Raw genomic sequence first — 22,439 nt, 5'->3', positions numbered from 1 at the left:
ATCGTTGTCTTAATCTTCACCAGTATCTCTTCATCCCTTCCTTTGTTTTTTATCTTAATATTTTTTGGAATCTGGTTGGGGAAAAGATCCCCAAATCATATTGATGAGAAAATTAGAGATTACTTGTTGTACATCAAAATTACCATGACATATCTAAACTATAAATAAAATTTTGTTGAAATTTTGTTTTTTGATTCTAGCCTGATCGTATATTATGGAATTCTTTCGCTAACTATAACAAAAAAGTGCCCCACTCTTAAAATTTTCTGGCCTCGCCACTGACTATCTTTTAGATCTTAGTCAATTTCCAAATGAAAAAAATACAAATGCTTTTTTTTTTTTTTGGGTTGAAAATGTTCTTTTTTAATAAATAACACCTGTTACCACCACACTCTTCACTCTCCTGTGTTATCAGACATCTATGTTTTCTCTTTAAAAAGATTGATTAGCAACTTTATGACGCAATCTTATTATTTTTACAAGAGTAGGAGTGAAACTAATTATAGCATAATTCTCACATATGTATTGACTATGGATGAACCAAATCTCTCATTTATTATCATACATCTATGCCTTCTCTTTAAAAAGGAATATGAAATTTTGTTTTATATTTTCCTCATATAGATGATCCTAATAAAAGTGAAAGTGGAATGTCTATTATAGCTACAAATCCTTCTGATATCATTTGATAATAAACATTTTTATTGTGCCTAACAAATTAATTTTGTTTAGAACATTGGCCGACTTAATCAGTACTTTTGGTGATTATTATTTCACAGAAATAGGAGCCAAACTAGTTATAGCATAATTCTCACGAATATATTGACTAAGGATTAACCAAATTAACAAGGCCGTTTGAAAATTAATCGTAACACACACATATATAGATTTGAGCACGAAAGAAAGTGATTTAAACCATAAATAACTAGAAAAAACGAATCATAATTCATTTATGACAAATATATTTGCACAGAAAGTGAGACGTCCTCAAACCTATGCCAAATGACATAGTTAACAAAAAGAAATCCCAACAATAAATACGTCAAGTAGCGCTCTACGCTTCCATATTTACTAAACAATCTACAACGACGATATTCTATCTCACACATTAGTCGTTCAAATGTTAATCGGCTTAAATGGACGGGCATAATTTAAAGATAGAAATAAGGGTTAATTTGTCCCACTAAATCCTACCGTCCATCTAAATTAGTCTGGATTATAATGTCCGTAGGATCACCGGGTAAGAATAATATATTTTTGTTTTAAGTAGGGTGACTAACGCCTCCTATCAGTTTCTCTACAATCTCACCATCTTCTTCTTCTTCGTAAAAACCACTCAACTCTGAAGTGAAACGCCATCTCCAAACGTTTCATGAATCGTCGCCAATTCTCTCGATTATCATCTTAATCGAACCAAACCCACTTAGTATTTAACTAGTTTCCTCAAACCCATTATCAGAATTACCAATCTCAAACTTCAATCCAATCTTTTCATGTTGTGAGAATTCTAAACAAATCGAAAAGATAGATATATTGATTGGTTGATTCAGGGTTTTTCATTACATAATCAGAGACGATCCTCCAATTTCCAACCCGTTTCTTGTGTTAATCATCTCTGTTTCGTTTTGTTTGTGATTCTCATTGTTTTCAGGTACGTGATTCAGAGTCCAATTGCGATTATATGAATCTTTTCATTTTACAGTTTCATATTTTCTTACATGCATTATATAATAAGTTGTTTTAGGGTTTTCTGTGTGTAGATGGACAGTCAATTGGTGAAAATTCCAAGGGAAACTTTAGCTGAGTTTATGAACTGCCCTCTCTGTGATAAGGTTCTGGAGGAAGCTACTACTCTTCCAGAATGTCTTCATTCATGTGAGTCTTTCTTCTCTCTTTATATATGTATATATGTTATTTCATGTTCATTCTTTTCTCATCTTTGTTTCAACCTTGTGATATTTCTTCGAAGTTTTTTTTTTCTTACCATTAGAATTCTTTGAAGATTGTGATTTACCATGAACTTTGTGTTATGTGTTTGCATTTTATGATACGGGTTTGTTGATTTTTATGATCTTCATTTTTCATAGTTGTTTTTTGTTATTGTTTATTATAGAAATCGATGTAGATTGCTTATTAAACTAATACTAGTACAAGAGAAGAATTCAATGTCGTTATATTCGTTAAATGTACTAACGATGATACAGGTATTCCCCACCTTACTAGCGTTTGAATAGGACAAGCGGGGAAACGCTATTTTAAGGCCAATCTTGTCATTTCAAACCCTTGTCCTCTATATATGTAGGCGATGCGGTAAGGTAAAGGGAAGGTTGGAGGATATCGTGTCATTTTCGAAAATCTACTAAATAAGATTTGAAAAGAAGAAAAAATTTTGTTAAAGGAAAAAAGTTAAATAAACCATGTACGAACACCTAAAGTATTGATGTTGCTAGGTGGATTTTTTATGATTTGTTGATTTTGAAACAACGCAAAGTGAAAGAATAGATCGCAATCTATGGTTGTAAAGCGTATGCGTTATTAAATTGGTAGGCTTTAAAGATAACGTAGTTAACGTAGTTGGTTTGAAATGTGAATTACTTATTTTGTTGCTCATAAAGTTGGAAGAATGGTATTTATAAGATATGTCATATGTTCTTTCTTTAGCTTTTCTTTTTTCCATGTTCCTGTCTCTTCGTTCTAATACTTGGTAGCACTATTTTTTGGGTTCCATTGGGGTGAAAATTAGATGATTGGGGATCTTGATGAGTTTTGGACAATGTCTTATGACAATGTCATTCTTTATGTCTTTTCGTTAAGAAAATTAATGAGAGCTTCTTGTCGGAGCCAAATGTAGAGTTTTCCATGTATTTTGTTGTTCGAATAGATTCATTTTGGGTACAATATTGAAACTTGTCAAAGACACGTGTTTTCAACCATCCGAGGATGAGTATATATACTTCATTTTTCTTCATAACCGAAGTAGTAGAAGAGGTATAAAGCTTTGAGCTGTTGAGTCTCGAATAAGCTCTATGAAATACGAGTGGTCGTTGGTTGATGGGGTCAGTGTATCTAACATATTCTAACTTGTTTGTTAATGTCCTTTAATTGTATAAGTATTTATATTTGAACTTGTGACATTGAATTCCAAGTATTTTTGGCGGCATAAAAGGACATATCTGATACTCTTGATTGACCTATTAACCAGTTTGTAGGAAATGTATCTTTGAAAAGCTAACGAACGAGGGCGAGGATTGCTGTCCAATCTGCCATATGAATCTTGGTATTGCTCCAGAAGAGAAGCTGAGGTAAACCACTTCTGCTCCGATAGATCGAAACTAGCCTTATAAGACTTTAAATTCTTTAAACCTTTCAAAATTTGTCGGAATGAGTGACTTATTCCTATTGAAGTAAATGATTTGTTTCATATAACTTGCAGGCCAGACCACAACTTACAAGACGTAACGTCTAAAATCTTTCCTCTGAATCGGGAAAAGGTTGAGGCACCTGAACCCGAACCTGAAGTAACAGCTCTGGTAAGAACAAAGGAACAATCACTCTCCTCATTGGTGGTCAGCGCTCCTCGAATATCGCCAAATACGAGCTTATCCCGGCGAGGAACAGAAGGCATTGAAAAGAACAAAAATCTAGAAAATGGATCTGAGAACTCTAGCTCATCTGAGTCGCTAAGCAAGATTACTCAAAAACGAAGACAGGTGGAAGAGGAAAATATCCGTACTGTTGGTGATTCATTGGCAGAAAAGATTGATCGTTGGAACCCCTTAGAGGGTGAGGTTCGTGCGCCTAAATCTAAAGTCACGATCGGCACAGACTCTACTCCTTTAGGTGTGACGGAACCTAAACACTCGATGGGGATGGAGAGAAGAAGAGCCAATTTTACTGGTGAAGTTGGTGGGAGTTCTCAAGCTATCCTTGGTGTTGTGGATTCCAAAATCACGAATGGGACGAACTCTGCTCCTTTAGGTGTGACGGAACCAAAAAACTCACTCAGGGTGGGTTCTAAAGTCACGAACAGCACAAGCTCTACTCGTTTAGGTGGGAATGCTCAAGCTGTCCCTGGTGCTGTGGGTTCTAAAGTCACGAACAGCACAAAGTCTAATCGTGCAGGTGTGAAGGGACCTAAAAAGTCGCCCGGGATGGAGAGAAGAGGAGCCAAATCTAGTGGTGAGCGTGGTGGGAATGCTCAAGCTGTCCTTCGTGCTCTGGGTGTAATACAGGATAAACCAATTTGGTTCAAATTACTGGCTTCTGAACACCAGTAAGAACCCATTTTCTACTTTTAAGTTTAACGGAATTGATATCTTTTAATGACTTGGAAATTTTAAATACTCTGTATCTTTTTTTTCTTGTGTTACTAGGGAAGGAGATGCACCATTGCCGCAGATAGCTTCTCGTTTTATAAAGATCAAGTGAGTTCCTCTATATTCAATTTTTTCGCTTACTTTTCCTCTATATGTTCGAATGTTTTGGAAGCTCAAGGCCTTAGATATTGTAGCTATTCATGAATATCACTTCACACCTAGGCGTACCTCTTTTACGCCTTTGAGATTTCATTTGATACTTCTCTACTCCTTTACATATTTTTGGGTTTCGATCTATCAAACATACATCATAAGGGTGCACTGATCTTTGTTCAGGGATGTCAACATGGCTGTTTCATACATCCAAAAGTATCTGAAACAGAAACTTAACCTTCAAAGCGAAACCGAAGTAAGTTAACCTCTCTTCTATCTATTTGGTACTTGTTCCGACTAATTGTCACATCTAAATTTAGATTTTGGAAAATAACCATCAGACTGATGATATTCCTGTTGGTTATTTCTTTCTTTTAATAGGTAGAGATTCAATGCCGTGGCGTGGCAGTTATTCCGACACTGCCACTGTCTGAGTTAATGGATATGTGGTTAGAGACAACTCCATCAACCCATATACGTGCAAAAGTTGGCTCCTCAGCTGAGGATTTCATTATGGAGTTGACCTATTCTCGGAAGATTTAAGCGCTCGTAAAGACTCAGTGATATTATCACAAAAAGTTATATCATTTTAGAACTTCAGTCAGTTTTATTTTATGGATTATGGGATTTAAATTATTTGAGGATTATATAATATTTTGGTTTGAATGACATTAATTAAATAAAAAAGACATTTGAAATATGCAGGTTTGTTTTTGTTGATCATATTTATTCAAAATGCAGGTGGGTATGAAACTTAGAATATGAAGTACTAGTACCGTTGATATGCTGATTAGAGTACATTTACGTCGTATCAGTTGAGTTGCCTCGTAGTAGGATTTTACTCATTAAAATTGTTTCACTTGTGGAGTCGATTCAATCACAAAGCATTGTGATTTTTGGGAAAAATGATTTAAAGTGAAAGAAATACCTCAACTAAGTTACTGGTTGTTTTCCCAATTAAACCTAGACTCGAACGGAACGGAGGGACGTGTAACTTGTCTGAATCCCCCAACTAAATCTAAATTTGGATATGTGATGTCTAACTCGGTTGAATAACTAGTTTAGATTGTTTTTAGTACTTTCGAGGGATATGATTCATATCTAGACAGACTGAGGAAAAAACACAAATATCACCCCAATCCCTCCCAATATGTACATGTCACTGACATAATAGGCATGAAGTTGGGGTTAATCACTCCACACTCTTTCATTTCCATGTAAAGATCATTCCATTCACGAGTACGTCCGGCTACTCCGCCAAATACGGATACCCCTCCATGAGCTTTGACAATGTTGTCGATCAATTCCATGGTAAATACTGTTTTAACCACTCCAGCCCCCCCTTGGACTACCAATTTTTCAGTCGTGATGAAATAGCATGCGTGTCAGTTGTTGGATCTCGTCAACTTTTTTATCTTTTATTTTTTTTACGATAACGCTGTCTAAGAGTTAGACCAATAATTAAATAGACTTAAGGCCCGACAACAAAGACTCTCAAACCCGACAACATCTACTTTATCGAGTTTACATGAGATAAATTTTGATAATAAACTGCTTCTGCCTATGACTCGATCTGAAGAACTCATGTGCTTAAGAAGGATGTCATACTACCACACCGGAGGACGGGGAACGGATCTAGACAACTTCATTCAAAGATTTTGGGCCGCTCTATCGTCTTGAATCCAGATCCAACGGTTCTAAGCTTTTTGAAGTTATTCGTTTAATAAATCTGTTGGCATAGAACAGCACAACAATCTTCTTGTTCTCCACTAAAACCCTCGCAGCTTCTATCTCTATCTCTCTTCTAGAATCACAGAACCAGAGATGCAACAGGTAAAAAACCCTAGCTCGAAATCTCTGCTATTTGATTTTTATTATGATTATTGGATCTGAAAGTAAGCTAGTAATGATTTGAAGGGTGGAGGATCAGAGACGGAAGTAACATGGGAAGATCAACAAAACATTAACAAATTCGGAAGATTAAACAACAGATTTCATGATCTAGAGGAAGAAATCAAGATTGCTCAGGTACCCTTTCTTTAATCATGACTCTGGGTTTTGTTTCCCCACTTTTTAATCTGATCTTAATATCCATACTCGGATGCTAGTTGAATGCTTATTGAAAGTTTTGATTTTTCAGCCCTTGATCTTTGTATAGTTAAGAGTTAGGGCAAATGATTTTAGAACTACCCACTGAGCCTCTTCACTGAATAAGAAGTGTTTTTGTGTTTGTTCTTGCTGATTCACCCACTCTATATCTATACACATAGTATACTTTGGAGACGTCATTGCCGAATTCCTTCGCCTAGTTGCCGTGTTATATGTACATCAATAATGAGAGTTGGAAACCCACTTCAATGGTTCCATATTATTATTTCTGCTCATGGTAATGGTTCGAGTTCAATGTGTGATGTGTCGATATTTGTATAATTTTGAGACAGTTTCCTTGATATCACATTTTTGCAAGCTCACTCTTTTATTTTGAACGACATTCCCTACTTGGATGTAAGTTTAACAGTCTCGAAATGAAACGAGAATTTAGTTATGTTTCACCTAATCTGCTATTCCTGTCTTTCGAGAGCAATGTTTTTAAATACGTTTGTACCCATCAAGGCGGTTTTCTCTCGCAAGGCGTGGTGGCGCCTCGAGGTGTGAACATGTAAAAGCATAACATACTACTTTACTATCATAATATAAAGTCACAAGTGTTTTATAAAATATAACTTGTACTTATATTTTGCGCAAAACCTCAAAAATAACATGACTTCAGAATAGCATATTTTATTCTCAAATCTTGAGTTCATTTACGTATGCCTTGAGGCATAAGGTAACCTCCTCGAGGTGTATGCCTTAAATATTTTTGTAAAACATGGTTCAAGAGTTTATATAGTAGGAATGAGTTTGTTAAGAAAAAAACTTTTTGTGGTCGGTTTGTTCTGAGCTATAATATTTCTCTGGTAAAATGATGTGTCTGCAATTTTAGGTATAATACTCCATATTTTATGTTGTGGAAGAAATTTTGTGCCGTGAACAGAGTAGTTGGTTTACCCGTCAAGAACATTAAAACTCATTTAAGAAGATATAACAATTTGAGTATATCTAGAATTTCATATCATCTATCTAGGCATGTATTCTAACAAGTTTCTTAAGTTTTGGCATGGCCATTATCATCATTAGATCCGTCTTCATCAACAATTTTCTAAAGCCACAAAAGTGGTTGCAGCATTACAATCATCGGTGAAATGTGTTCATTAGCTTCTTTTTCCGCCAGTCTGGTTTTCTTGTTATTCATTTAGATATCTGCCGTTCCAGATCTCTGAAACGTTTTCTTTTGTCCTGCAGGAATCAAATGAGAACTTAGAAGATGCGGGCAATGAGTTAATCCTCACGGACGAAGATGTAGTGAGGTTCCAGATAGGAGAGGTGTTTGCTCATATGCCAAGGGAAGAAGTTGAGAACAAGATAGAAGAGATGAAAGAAGCGACAACTAAGAACTTGGAAAAGCTGGAGGAAGAGAAAGAATCATTGCTTGCTCAAATGGCTGAGTTAAAGAAGATTTTGTATGGGAAGTTCAAGGACTCTATCAACTTGGAAGAAGACTAGTTTTGGTAATATGTTTGGGTGTTTCCATTATCATCTTGTAAACCTTTGAGTAACCTCTTTTGCCCTTTCGTTCTCCTCTTTTTCTCTGACCTTTGTCTCCTTCCTATGGATTGGTAAGTTGTGGGTTTTCACTATAACTCAGATTATACATGAAGAAATGTTTTAGGAAGTTAATATTTGAGGGTACGAAGCTGCATTGAGCATAAAGCAGAATTCCTTAGTCACTTGGGATTGGGATATGACTAAATTGTTATTATCATCCTTCCAAGCGTAAAATCGCCATTTCACTTTAGTTCGAAAGTAGACCACATATGACACCCCAATTCTACTTCTGCTTAAAATAGTAAGAGCGAATATAAGAGATTTGTTTGTAAGAGTGATTCCTATAAATTTGTTGCATGACGACGTTCGAGGGGGTTGTTGGATGAAGACCATCATCGTTTGATGATAAATTATCAACCTGATTTATATAGGACTTTTTCTCTTGTTTTCTCTTGTTAGCCACTTAATTCTGTTGAGCCACTCTGATTAATGTTACAAAAATGAGTCCAACAAATTACGAATACCACATGAAGACTAGATAGTTTGAAATGGCCGGCGCTTTGGGGAAAGCTAAATAGTTTCCGGGGTGTGAAATTTTAAAGGGAATATGCAAAATTTTGAAAAGTTTCCGGGGAAACATATTTTATGGGGAATATGGTTCAAAATAAAAAACTCTCCCCCTCACCTCCCTCCACCTCACCTCACCTCACCTCCCTCCACCTCATCTTCTCTCTATCTTCTCCGATAGAGAGAAGAGACCAGATCTGGCCTGTTGAAGGGGGTTTTTTTCGCTCACATCTCTCTGTCTAAACTCCGGCGAAGGGGGTTTCCCTTCGCCGGAGTTCCGGTCTGTTGAAGAACAGACCAGATCTGGCCTGTTGAAGAACAGACCAGATCCGGTCTGTTGAAGAACAGACCAGATCTGGCCTGTTGAAGAACAAACCAGATCCGGTCTGTTGAAGACTTCAACAGACCAGTTCCGGTCTGTTGAAGAACAGACCGATCTGGTCTGTTCTTCAACAGACCGGAACTCCGGCGAAGGGAAACCCCCTTCGCCGGAGTTTAGAGAGAGAGAGAGAGATGTGAGAGAAAAAAAAAAAAATTCATGGTCGCCGCCCGGAAAATTTTCCGGCCGGCGACCTATCGGAGAAGAGAGAGAGAAGATGAGGTGGAGAGAGAAGATGAGGTGGAGGGAGAGAAGTGAGGTGGAGAGAGAGAGAGCTGAGGTGGAGAAGCTATTTTGCTTTCCCCCTAAATAAAATTGTCAAACAAAATTGACCAATTTTTGACCAAGTCTTCATACTCCGGAAACTATTTAGCTTTCCCCAAAGCGCTGGCCTTTGAAATATGTAACAAACCTTGGATTGTTCCCCCAATTTTGGTTATTTTTTTTAATTGTTTAGCGTGTGCCTCGAACAACGCCACCTCACGTACCAAATATTAGATGACAGGCAGTCCGTGATGACATCGGGGGAACACAATATTTTTTTCACCAAAACAATCACTAATCTCTTCAGAGTTCAAACACGGACGGAATAATATGTTAAAAGAAGTTTCATGGCTCCTTACCTACCAGACCCAGCCATTCCAGGCTGCTTAATTCCCACCATTGACCAAAGTCCAAGGGATAATAGAGGCGCCTATACGATTTCTCATAAAAGTTTATTCATGAATGCCAATGGAATTAGAATTCCCACCATTTGTTGAGGGAATTTGTTCCTCAAGACACAAAAATGGCTCTAACAAGAACTGCTTCTGCTTCAACTAAGGCTTCTTCATCATCTCTATCTTCCTTCACTCATCTTTCACTCAAGCTACACTCATATTCTGCAACTCCTAACCCTAATTCTTCTTCTAATACACCCAACAAAGATTCTTTTCCTGATTTTATTAACACAACCAAGAAATTAGAGAATTATGTAAGGGATGGATGTAAATCAGGGAGTTTTAAATTCCATGATGCCCTTGTTCTATTTGATAAATTGCTTCATATCAAACCCACACCTTCTATTTATCCTTTTAATCAATTATTGGGTGTAATTTCAAAAATGAAATATCATTCTACTACCGTTATTCATTTATACAAACAAATGGTACTGATTTCAGTTGAAACTCGACCTGATATTTATACTTACAACATTTTAATTAATTCTTACTGCAACTTGAACTGGGTAGATCTTAGTTTTTCAGTACTCGCAAACTTCTTGAAATGTGGTCTTCAACCTGATACCATTACCTTGAATACCCTTATCAAGGGACTTTGTCAAGCTGATAAAATTGCCCAGGCAGTAGCGCTGTTCGAGGAAATGTCTAAGAGAAAGGATATACTAGATGTGGTTTCTTATGCTACGCTAATAAATGGGCTTTGCAAATCAGGGAACACAAAATCGGCTGTTCAGTTGTTAAGAGAGATGGAGAAGAAGGGAACTTGTAAACCTGATGTGGTAATTTACAACACAATAATTGATAGTTTCTGCAAAGACAAATTGGTAGATGTTGGTCTTGATTTGTTCTCCGAAATGATTGGTAAAAGTATTTGGCCCAATGTTGTAACTTACACTTCTTTGATTCAAGGTTTATGCATTGCAAGCCGGTGGAAAGAAGCAGTCGGCATCTTCCACAACATGATCGATCGTGGGATCTCCCCAGACGTGGTAACCTTCAGCACTCTTGTTGATGCTTTTTCCAAAGAAGGAATGGCGGAAGAAGCACATGAACTATTAGAAGCAATGATCGGAATAGGTAAGGAGCCTAACACTTTCACTTACAATGCATTAATCGATGGATACTGTTTAAAGGGTCGTATGGTTGAGGCAGTTAAAGTGTTTGATTTGATGAAACATAAGGGGAATGAGCCCGACGTGGTTACGTACACCACATTGATTAATGGGTACTGCAAGAAAAAGATGATTGATGAGGCCATGAGGATAGATGAAGAACTGTGTAGGAAGGGATTGAATCGTAATGTCGTTACTTATAATACTCTTATTGGTGGTCTATTAGTGGTGGGAAGAGTTGTGGAAGCTAAGGAACTTTTCAAAGAAATGAAGTTGCGTGGTCAGTGTCCGGATATTGTTACATACATAATACTTTTGGATGGGTTGTGTAAAAATGACTGTCTTTGTGAGGTAGAAGAACTACTTCAAGAGATGGAAATGAATTTCATCAAGCCAGATATCAAAATGTACAACATCCTGATTGACGGTATCTGCAAGGCAGGTAAAATTCAAGATGCCAAGGAGCTTTTCATGAAAATTTCTACGAAAGGGTTAGAGCCTGACACTGTAACATACACCATTATGGTGAATGGATTTTGTAAAGCTGGGTTTCTGAAAGAAGCTAATGAATTGTTTTTAGAAATGACGAACAAAGGTTATCCACCGAATGAAATCACTTTCGATAGTATGATTTTGGGATATTTCCGAAAGAATAAGACTGATAAGGCAATGCATCTTTTACACGAAATGATTGGGAAGGGCTATTCACCTACAGCAAATATGACAAGTGTGATAGTGAATCTTCTATCTACCGGACAATTAAGTCGTGAATGCATGGATTCACTGAAGGGGTTCAACCCAAGTACCAAAGAGAATTGATGTCTGACCATTGTTCTTCATTCTTCTTTATCGTTCGGAGGAAGCATAAAAAACTCACCTTTTAACGAGGAAGTCATCCTTTAGAAAAATCGTCCTGGGATTATCTCTAAGGTACGGGAATATGTCTTTGCATTTTTTGTTGTATTTTCTGTACAAAATGGATGAATCTGTTGCGATGCTATTAATGGAATATTGGTCTCTTTTCATGTCTTTACTACATCTTTAATACTGTCGAATCATGCCTCTGTTCCATTTGTATTTATTGATTATTTCCTGCAACCCTATAGAAGAAAAAAAATCGAAACAGATGGATCGACTCACAGGAAGAACTCACTTTTAGAAAAATTATTAGAAAAATTGATCCCCAAACCTTATCTCATGTGATTTAAAATCAATATAATCATTTTAACAAGATCATAGTTATTATCATCAAAGATTATCTTAACAAAATCTCAAATTTAATGGAATAATAGATCAACATTTCTGACCATTGGATGTCTAAACATGTATTCCACTTACTCTCATATCTTACTTGCATGTATAAAAAGTGGATGCTTTAGGGGAAGGAAGAGATTGTTGCGGGGAGGGAAAACTTTTGTGAGAAACCTAATCCTAAGCCTAAGGACTAAGCTATTCAAACTATTTATTTTCTAGCTCCTCTCTATCCTCTTTCCCTTTCCTTTCTCATCGTCACCGTCTGGCATCACCATCTCTCTCTTTACTCTAACGGTAGAGAGGAGAGATATAGTGGCGGTAGTGAGGACCCTAAAAATGAATCTAATCGTTTCCATCGTGATAGCAAAACAAACTTTGACATTGATGAAAACAACGTACAGTTGTTACGGTCATGACAACATAAAACCTTAATATCCATCAAGTCATATTGCAATTTTACATAATGATCACTCTCTATTTATTATTTCGTCTATACTTTTTTTTCTTTTTCCATCTTCATCACCGTTATTTTATTTATCATCTTGTAAACCTTTGAGTAACTCCTTTTGCCCTTTCGTTATCTTCTTTTTACCTTTGTCTCCTTCTTATGGATTGGTAAGTTGTGGGTTTAAAACTCTATTATGCAGGAAGAAATGTTTTAAGAAAGTTAATATTTGAGGGTATGAAGCTACATTGAGCCGAAAGAGAGATAATCTTTGATGATAGTAACTTGTTAGAGGAGAGAGAAAAAGAGAGATAAATTATTCCTTAGTCATTGGGATTGGGATATAATGCCAGTTTTTTTTTTCTAAATTCATATGGCCCATATTGCAACAAAAAAAAGTTCATATGACCCATTGTACGTGGCCATTTCACTTATTTTTTCGTTGAAGTATCACCACTTCACTTAGTTTGAAAGTAGACTACATATGACACACCAATTCTACTTCTGCTTAAAATTGTAAGAGTGATTTTAAGAGATTTGTTTGTAAGAGTGATTGCAAGAAATATGTTGCATGACGACGTCTGAGGGAGTTGTTTCTGTTGTTTTCCTGGTTCTCTTTTAATATAAAAAATCTTTAAACTTTCTGTTTCAAACAAAACAGAGTACACCACTTTATTTGTTTTTCTATCTGATAAATTAGAGAAAGAGTTATCTTTTCTATACTAATTAAAAACGATGAAAACAGTGATTATTAATTAGAAATTAAATATAACAAAAATCCGAGTCGAGGATACCTCTGTCTTAAGACAATTTACACCCAGTATATAAGTACGGATAAAACGGATTACCTATCAAGATAAAGATGGTACCTCTTAATTATGATAGTCTATCTAAGCAATACGAACTTCTGAAACAATGTTAAATTCTAATGCTTGAAAATGAATGCTCCGAAAATGCTAATAAAATTGAGTTTTGTTTGCTGAATTCTCACGGTATTTATAGGGGTATTGACACCACTTCGTATGGGTGCCTATAGACGAATGGATGCTTCCCAACATTCATATTTGATGCGAAGTGCAAAGTGCGTGCGGACGCCTCTAAAGCGCCCTAAACGCCCATTCGCCCACGCCGCGCGTGCGCGGTTTGCATGGTGCAAACCACGCGAAACACCTTTCCATTTCAAAGAACATACCATATATAGGGCAGCGCTTTGGGGAAAGCTAAATAGTTTCCGGGGTGTGAAGACTTTGACAATTTTATTTTGTAAGTTGTTAGAGGGAAATAAAAACCTCCACCTCACCTCTCTCTCTCCACCTCACCTCTTTTCTCTCTCCTCCATCTCATCTCTTCTCTTTGCCACCTCATCTTCTTGCCACTTCATCATCTTCACCGGCAAAGGTCGCCGGCCGGCGACCTTCAAACATAAAAAATAAAAAAGTTTTTTTTTTATTTCATCTCTCCTCTCTCTCTCTAAATTTTTTTTTTCATCTCCTATCTCTCTCTCTAAACTCCGGCGAAGGGGGTTTCCCTTCGCCGGAGTTCGTCCGGCAGACCTTCTAGATCTGCCGGAACAGACCATGAAGGTCTGCTCGAGCAGATCTACAAGGTCTGCTCCGAGCGGACCTTCATGGTTTGTTCCAGCAGACGGATGACCTCCGGCGAAGGGAAACCCCCTTCGCCGGAGTTTATAGAGAGAAAGAGAGGAGATGAAAAAAAAAACATTTTTTTTGGGAGAGAGGAAATAAGAAAAAAAATATTTTTTCTTATTTTTTATGTTTAAAGGTCGCCGGCCGGAAAGTTTGCCGGCTGGCGACCTTTGTCGGTGAAGATGATGAAATGCCAAGAAGATGAGGTGGCAGAGAGAAGAGATGAGATGGAGGAAAGAGAGAAGAGGTGAGGTGGTGAGAGAGAGGTGAGGTGGAAAATTTCCCCATAAAATATATTTTCCCAGAAAATTTTCAAAATTTTACATATTCCCTTTAAAATTTCACACACCGGAAACTATTTAGCTTTCCCCAAAGTGCTGGCCCATATATATATATATATATATATATGGAAGAGTCTATATAAGGAAATAAAACTTCTCCAACATCATAGATGTGGTACTAAACTCAAAATCCTGGTTTAGAGTTAATGGTACCCATACCAAACTAATTTGGTAATAATTCATTCATACGTAATCGAATTTGGACAAAATTTAGGTCTAAATTCAAGAGCTCCACGAGACGAATCTAACGAGACGTCTTGCTCGAGATTCTGATGAATATAGGTACCTCAAATTAAGGAAAAACCGGTCTAGCTATTTTTGAGCTAGGTACCGATTCCAACTGTTTCAAGCTTGGACACAGACCATCATCGTTTGATGATAAACGATCAATCTGGTTTATATAGGATTTTTTCTCTTGCACATCATGAAGACTAGATAATTTGAAATATGTAACAAACCTTGGGTTTGTGAGAGGAAGGTTTCCAAATATTTCCAAATTTCAAAAGATGGGCAGTTTCCAAAAGATGGTATTGGCGGTTGCAATAGGCGGTTTGTGGCTTATGGCGGTTTTGAAGTTTCCAATTTTGGTTCTCAATTTGGTTCCCCCCACCGGCTTATAATTATATAATAAGGGGTCTTGAGATCAACCAAAACATACCAACACAACAACTCAACAACACCTCTTCTTTAGAGAGAGCTAGAGAGAGAGAGCAAGTAAGAGAGAAATTGTGTTCATAGTTTTTTGAGCGGTGTTTAATTTCTCGGTCGTCGAAGATTTAGTATAGAAGGTTATTACTATACGGTACCATCTTGGGACGAACTTGCGGGTTGTGTGAGTGGTCTTCATCTATCCTTCAATAAAGATTTCTTGTTCGCCCGAGGACGTAGGCTTTAGGCCGAACCTCGTTAATTTCTGTTTGCATATTTAGATTTTGGCTTAGCTTTTCGATTAATCTTCATAGTCGGATCAATTTCTAGGTAGGTTCGATAGCTTCCGCGACTTTTAGTTATAACAATTGGTATCAGAGCCTTGTTAGGATTGAACGAAGAGAAGATGGGATCGAGAAGTGGTACGGTCAAAGCAGGGAAATATGAGATAGAGAAGTTCAATGGGAAAAGTTCAATGGGAAAAACGATTTTTCTTATTGGCGGATGCAGATGAAGAATCTGTTAATCTCGCAGAAATTACACAAGACGTTGACGGGAAAGAAACCAGGAGATATGTCAGATGAGGATTGGGAAGAGTTAGATCTCGAAGCACGGGCTACCATTATGTTGTATCTTGAGAGGGACGTGGCGTTCCTAGTAGACGAAGAAACAACGGCGGCAGGTGTGTGGTTAAAACTAGAAAGCAGTTTCATGACGAAAACTTTAACGAATCGGGTCTACTTAAAATCCAAATTATTCACATGTAGAATGGAAGAGGGTTCTTCTATTCAGGAATATGTGAATAGATTTGACAGGATTATCTCAGATTTGAAGGATATTGATGTTAAGGTTGAGGATGAGGACCAAGCCCTCATATTGTTACTTTCATTGCCTAAATCCTATGAGAACCTTGTTCAAACTTTGATGCTTGTTGGTGATAGTCTAAGCATAGAAGAGACGAGAAATTCGCTATTAGCGGATGACCTTCGTAAGGTTGCTACTAGCAGTATGGCGTCGGTGGAGTAGACAAAGAACAAGCACAAGGGTTGTTTGTAACGAGGGGGAGGAGTAATGAAAGGGGAAAGGGAAAGGGCGGGAAATCTAGATCCAAATCTAGAGGCTCTTTCAAGAAAACGTGCTTTAGTTGTGGTGAGCTTGGCCACTTTAAAGCGGCTTGTCCAAAGAGAAAGTTGAAGCAAAAGAACGAAGGCTACAAGGAGAAACAAGAGATGCAAGAGGCGGGATATGTGTCAGAAGAGGCGGACGAATGTTTCTCGGTGACAGAGGTGTCTGAGAAGATCTTCGATAAGTGGATGCTTGATTCAGGGGCGTCACACCATATGTGTCCAAATAGGGAGTGGTTTACTACCTATAGGAGTATAGATGGTGGTACAGTTATACTAGGTGATGATAGTATATGTAAAACTGTGGGACTCAGAACAATACAGATCAAGATGCACGATGGAGTGGTGAGAACATTGACGGACGTAAGACACATACCCGATTTGCGAAAAAATCTAATTTCCCTTGGTGTGTTGGAGCTGAACGGCTGTAAGATAATTATAGTGAATGGCTCCATAAAAGTCGTTAAGGGTTCTTTGGTGGTAATGAGAGGTACTCGTTACGGTAATTTATACAAACTTTTGAGGACAACAATTACGGGAGATGTAGCAGTAGGAATCAGTGGAAGGGATCCAACGGCTAGTACGAGGCTTTGGCATATGCGCCTTGGGCATATGTCAGAAAAGGGTCTATCTTTGATGTGCGGGAAAGGCTTGTTGAAGGACATGAAGAAGCCTTGCATGGAGTTTTGTGAGCATTGTGTGTTCGGGAAGGCACACAGGGTGACGTTCTCTACAAGCAAGCACAGGAGCAAAGAGGTGTTAGACTACGTACACACCGATGTCTGGGGACCGGCAAAGTTACCTTCCAAGGGTGGTTCCAGGTATTTTGTTACATTCATTGATGATCATTCGAGATTTGTCTGGCTTTATTTTCTGAAGCATAAGAATGAGGTATTCAACACGTTCCTGGTGTGGAAAGCAATGGTTGAGAACAAAACTGGTCGAAAGCTGAAGACGTTAAGATCGGATAATGAGACCGAGTACACGGATGGGGCATTCAAGGAGTTTTGTAATCAGGAAGGCATTGTGAGGCACTGGACAGTAGTAAACACACCTCAGCAGAATGGAGTCGCAGAGAGATTGAACCGTACACTACTTGAGAAAGCTAGATGTATGCGCTCCAATTCGGGATTAGGCGTAGAATGGTGGACAGAATCTGTTGCTACAGCTTGTTATATTGTGAACAGGTCTCCACATTCTTCTTTAGATGGCGGCATACCTTACGAGGTGTGGTCAGGTGAACATGCAGATTACGGGAGACTTAAGGTTTCGGTTGTACGGCCTATTACCATGTTAAAGGTAACAAACTTGACAATAGAGCAAAGAAGGCAATTTTCTTAGGATATGCTACAGGAGTCAAGGGTTATCGACTATGGTGTACGGAAGACAAGAAGTTTGTAATCAGCAGAGATGTGGTGTTTGATGAGTCATCTATTGTAGCTATGGCGAAAGCTACGGTGCCTAGTTGTGGTGATGTTGGTTCTACTAAAGCTCAAGTAGTGGAAGTAGAAGCTGAAGACCAACGGGTTTCTAGGAATCATGATCAGGTGGAGCATCAGGATAATACTCAGGATGAGGAAATTGATGAACCTGATCATGAGGAGGTTCAAGGGGAAGGTACACAAGTTTTACAACAACAACAGCAGGATGTTTCGGTACACACTAGGCCGAAATAGTTATATAAGCCGGTACAGAGGTTAGGGTCAGACAAACCTCTTAGGCATTACGGGCAGGCAAATCTGGTTGAATATGCACTCTCGGTGGAAGACGACGAGCCGGTCACCTTCAAACAAGCTATTACCGCGGCGGAAAGAGAGAGTTGGTTGGTTGCTATGCAAGAAGAGATGGAGTCTCTTCACAAGAACCAGACATGGGAGGTTGTCCCATTGCCCGAAGGTAAGTCTGTTATTGGTTGTAAATGTTTGTACAAGAAGAAAGAGGATTCTTCCGAAATCAAGGGTACAAGGTATAAGGCAAGACTAGTGGCCAAGGGTTATGTACAGAAAGAAGGGGTCGACTACAATGAGATTTTCTCACCGGTCGTGAAACATACTTCTATTCGGGTGCTATTGAGTATTGTTGCTCACAGTGATCTTGAGCTGGAACAACTCGATGTTAAAACCGCCTTCTTGCACGGTGATTTGGAAGAAGAAATTTATATGGCTCAACCTGAGGGATACAAGGTTGAGGGCAAAGAAAATCAAGTATGTCGTTTGAGGAAGTCTCTTTACGGATTGAAACAATCCCCTCGCCAATGGTACAAACGATTTGATTTTTTCATGCTAAAGCATGGTTTTCGCAGAAGTGACTATGATTGTTGTGTATACATCAAGAAGCTTCGCGAAGGTGATTTTATTTATCTCCTTTTGTATGTGGATGACATGCTTATTGCTTCTCGAAGCATGGTGGAGATAGATAAGTTGAAATCTCAACTCAGTCAAGAGTTTGAGACGAAAGACATGGGCGCTGCAAAGAAGATACTGAGAATAGAGATTAAGAGAGAGAGAGGTCAAGTAAGAAACTGTACTTGAATCAGAAAGGTTACATCGAACGAGTAGTTTCTCGGTTCGGGATGCAGAATGCGAAGGCGGTGTCAACACCTTTGGCACCACACTTCAGGCTCTCGGGAAAACAATCTCCCACTACTACGGTGGAGAAGGATCATATGGATCGTGTACCGTATGCTAGTGCAGTTGGCAGTTTGATGTACGCTATGGTGTGCACTCGTCCAGATATTTCACAGGCGGTCAGTGTGGTTAGTAGGTTTATGGCAAACCCGGGGAAGACACATTGGGAAGCTGTGAAGTGGGTCTTGAGGTACTTGAAGGGTACTGTTGATACGGGTTTGTGCTTTGGTGGAGACACATGTCAGGTAAGCGGTTATGTTGACTCAGATTATGCTGGCGATCTAGATAGAAGACGATCTACTACTGGTTATGTATTTAAGGTACATGGTGCTCCAGTTAGTTGGCGATCGACGTTACAATCTACAGTTGCGTTATCTACTACGGAGGCCGAGTATATGGCTATGGCCGAGGGTGTGAAGGAAGCATTGTGGTTGTGGGGTCTTCTGGATGATCTAGGGATTAAGCAGGAGTGCGTGGATGTATGGTGTGATAGTCAAAGTGCGATCCACTTGGCGAAGAATCAGGTCCATCATGCTCGTACTAAGCATATCGATGTCAGGTATCACTTTGTACGAGATGTCATAGTGGAAGGTGATGTTTCTCTCATGAAGGTACACACAGATGAGAATCCCGCGGACATGTTGACTAAAGTGGTGACGTGTAGCAAGTTTCAGCATTGCCTGGAATTGCTACAAATCGGCTCGTGTTAAGTTGCCCGAAAGGGCGTAATGGCGACAAGGTTTTCTTTATGTGAAGGGTTGGTAGAACTACGGTAGGCTTGATCCTGTAAAAGGGTACGTAGGCAGCCATGGTCATATGACGCAGTCGGATGAAGTTACAAGAAGCAGATATATCTTACAAGGAGTATCCTGGTGTTCGTCCAAAATTTGAAGAGTATCAAATTGTGTACGAGGTGGAGAATTGTGAGAGGAAGGTTTCCAAATATTTCCAAATTTCAAAAGATGGGCAGTTTCCAAAAGATGGTATTGGCGGTTGCAATAGGCGGTTTGTGGCTTATGGCGGTTTTGAAGTTTCCAATTTTGGTTCTCAATTTGGTTCCCCCCACCGGCTTATAATTATATAATAAGGGGTCTTGAGATCAACCAAAACATACCAACACAACAACTCAACAACACCTCTTCTTTAGAGAGAGCTAGAGAGAGAGCAAGTAAGAGAGAAATTGTGTTCATAGTTTTTTGAGCGGTGTTTAATTTCTCGGTCGTCGAAGATTTAGTATAGAAGGTTATTACTATACGGTACCATCTTGGGACGAACTTGCGGGTTGTGTGAGTGGTCTTCATCTATCCTTCAATAAAGATTTCTTGTTCGCCCGAGGACGTAGGCTTTAGGCCGAACCTCGTTAATTTCTGTTTGCATATTTAGATTTTGGCTTAGCTTTTCGATTAATCTTCATAGTCGGATCAATTTCTAGGTAGGTTCGATAGCTTCCGCGACTTTTAGTTATAACAGGGTTGTTCCCTCCAATTTTGATATTTTTTTAAACATCATAATGTATATTCAATAAGATTAAAGTTAGTGACATGGATGCTATGGTGAGTTAAAGAGCAATTAAGAATACAAGTAGAGTAGCCGAGTCTCTCTTTCCTAGTGCTAAGAGCGACATAGTTCGCTTTACAATTGAGCTTCCTATTTACATAAGCAAAAGTAATTGAATCAAAAGATGAGATTAAAGCTTTGATCTCTTTCATAACATGCTTGGTTGTCCAATGGATGAAGTTTTGTCGACCATTCAAAAAGTTGCTTACGTTTATGAAATCTACCTCCAAAATTAGTTTTCTGATTCCATGCTTCATTGCCCATCGAACTCCATATAGAGCTGCTTTTCCTTCTTCTTCGTCTACTGATCTTGAGCTGGTAATGTAGGATTCTTTGGTGGGCTGGTTTCCTGTGTAATCAGAGACAACAAAAGCCAATGCTGTTGTAAGAGAGCTTTTATCAAAGGAAACATCATAGTTAAGCTTATTGACTCCTGAGGGAGGTGCAGTCCATTGTTGAGGTCCAGAAGCTCGACTACTTTGGTAAGTGGGAAGAGTAGTAAGTTGTGTGTGGATGAAGCTTTTGGTGTTGGTTACCAAGGAAGGTAGATGAATTTGTTTTCCATTAAATATGAGCTCACATCTTCTTTTCCAAATGTGGCAAAGGCACCAGTAGCTAATGTTTCTAAAAGAGTCACAGAGTTGAGTAACCCTCTTCATGATCCAACATCATAATATGCTCAAACCATTTAGAGAAGTTTGTACTGGGGAGTTGGGTGAGACACAATGGGTGAAATTCTCCAACAACTGCCTTGACCTCTGAGCAATTTTGGATGAAATGTATGGTTGATTCCTCCTTCTCCAAGCATAGGGGGCAGAGAGTGGGGTTATGAATCAAATACTTAGCCAGAAAGAGATGGGTATAATGTCTTGAGCTATTTCCAAAGGAAAAGTTGAATCCTAGGATGGATCCTTAGGTGCCAAAGTTGTTTACACTATTTGAAAGGAGTAGGAACTGGGTGCATGTGGATTAAATGCTTGTAGTAGGAGGAAGGGATTGAATCGTAATGTCGGTACTTATAATACTCTTATTGGTGGTCTATTAGTGGTGGGAAGAGTTGTGGAAGCTAAGGAACTTTTCAAAGAAATGAAGTTGCGTGGTCAGTGTCCGGATATTGTTACATACATAATACTTTTGGATGGGTTGTGTAAAAATGACTGTCTTTGTGAGGCAGAAGAACTTTTTAAAGTGATGGAAACAAGCTTAGTTAGACCAGATATCCAAATCTATAGCATACTGATTGACGGAATGTGCAGGGCAGGTAAAGTTCAAGATGCCGAGGAGCTTTTTAGTAAAATTTCTACGAAAGGGTTGGAGCCGAACACTGTAACATACAACATAATGATCAACGGGTTTTGCAAAGCGGGGTTTCTGAAAGAGGCTTATAAATTGTTTTTAGAAATGACAAAGAAAGGTTATCCACCGAATGAACACACATTCAATACTATAATTTTGGCATATTTTCGGAAGAATAAGATTGATAAGGCAATGCGGCTTTTACACGAAATGATTGGGAAAGGCTATTCACCTTCGGCAAATATGACAAGTGTGATAGTGAATCTTCTATCTACCGGTCAATTAAGTCGTGAATGCATGGATTCACTGAAGGGGTTCAACCCAAGTACCAAAGAGAATTGATGTCTGACCATTATTCTTCATTCTTCTTTATCATTCGGACCTCAAGCATAAACAACTCACCTATTAACGAGGAAGTCAATCCTTTAGAAAAATTGTCCTGGGATTATCTCCAAGGTACGGGAATACGTCTTTGCATTTTTTGTTGTATTTTCTGTACAAAATGGATGAATCTGTTGCGATACTATTAATGGAATATTGGTCTCTTTTCATGTCTTTGCTACATCTTTAATACTGTCAAATCATACCTCTGTTCCCATTTGTATTTATG

At 38.5% G+C, this 22,439-nt stretch overlaps 3 protein-coding genes across 4 annotated transcripts; all 3 read left to right on the top strand.

The window, feature by feature from the left end:
- The first annotated feature begins 1,280 nt into the window (after window positions 1-1,280).
- Window positions 1,281-5,167, top strand: LOC147551116 (E3 ubiquitin protein ligase DRIP2-like). Of its 2 annotated transcripts, none has more exons than XM_086671149.1 (7): window positions 1,281-1,651; window positions 1,761-1,875; window positions 3,203-3,302; window positions 3,434-4,273; window positions 4,374-4,424; window positions 4,653-4,725; window positions 4,851-5,167. In XM_086671149.1, the coding sequence occupies exons 2-7, from the start codon at window positions 1,761-1,763 to the stop codon at window positions 5,010-5,012; spliced, it is 1,341 nt and encodes a 446-aa protein (XP_086527275.1). In that variant the 5' UTR covers window positions 1,281-1,651; the 3' UTR covers window positions 5,013-5,167. The 2 variants fall into 2 exon arrangements, with proteins under 2 accessions (XP_086527275.1, XP_086527276.1); XM_086671150.1 differs by having other exon boundaries at window positions 1,745-1,875.
- An 861-nt stretch (window positions 5,168-6,028) lies between these two features.
- AIP3 (ABI3-interacting protein 3) lies at window positions 6,029-8,241 on the top strand. The gene is made up of 3 exons (XM_086671152.1): window positions 6,029-6,302; window positions 6,387-6,497; window positions 7,812-8,241. The coding sequence occupies exons 1-3, from the start codon at window positions 6,294-6,296 to the stop codon at window positions 8,070-8,072; spliced, it is 381 nt and encodes a 126-aa protein (XP_086527278.1). The 5' UTR covers window positions 6,029-6,293; the 3' UTR covers window positions 8,073-8,241.
- Window positions 8,242-9,646: 1,405 nt separating this feature from the next.
- LOC147551114 (uncharacterized) lies at window positions 9,647-11,924 on the top strand. Its single transcript, XM_086666850.1, has one exon. The coding sequence runs from the start codon at window positions 9,848-9,850 to the stop codon at window positions 11,708-11,710; it is 1,863 nt and encodes a 620-aa protein (XP_086522976.1). The 5' UTR covers window positions 9,647-9,847; the 3' UTR covers window positions 11,711-11,924.
- Window positions 11,925-22,439: the final 10,515 nt, after the last annotated feature.

The sequence above is a fragment of the Eschscholzia californica genome, unplaced genomic scaffold, assembly GCF_041429995.1.
Source record: "Eschscholzia californica isolate CP2 unplaced genomic scaffold, dmEscCali1.0.p SCAF_3, whole genome shotgun sequence".
Lineage (NCBI taxonomy): Eukaryota > Viridiplantae > Streptophyta > Magnoliopsida > Ranunculales > Papaveraceae > Eschscholzia > Eschscholzia californica.
The sequence above is the reverse complement of the archived record's forward strand: the minus strand, read 5'-3'. Positions and strand labels throughout refer to the sequence as shown.

Excerpts from the sequence above, each read along its gene's own strand:
- LOC147551116 (XM_086671149.1), top strand. The coding sequence starts at position 1,761 with ATGGACAGTCAATTGGTGAAAATTCCAAGGGAAACTTTAGCTGAGTTT. Across the intron at positions 4,274-4,373 it reads TTACTGGCTTCTGAACACCA|GGAAGGAGATGCACCATTGC; the intron begins GTAAGAACCCAT and ends TTGTGTTACTAG. Across the intron at positions 4,726-4,850 it reads ACCTTCAAAGCGAAACCGAA|GTAGAGATTCAATGCCGTGG; the intron begins GTAAGTTAACCT and ends TTCTTTTAATAG.
- AIP3 (XM_086671152.1), top strand. Across the intron at positions 6,498-7,811 it reads AAGAAATCAAGATTGCTCAG|GAATCAAATGAGAACTTAGA; the intron begins GTACCCTTTCTT and ends TTTGTCCTGCAG.
- LOC147551114 (XM_086666850.1), top strand. The coding sequence starts at position 9,848 with ATGGCTCTAACAAGAACTGCTTCTGCTTCAACTAAGGCTTCTTCATCA.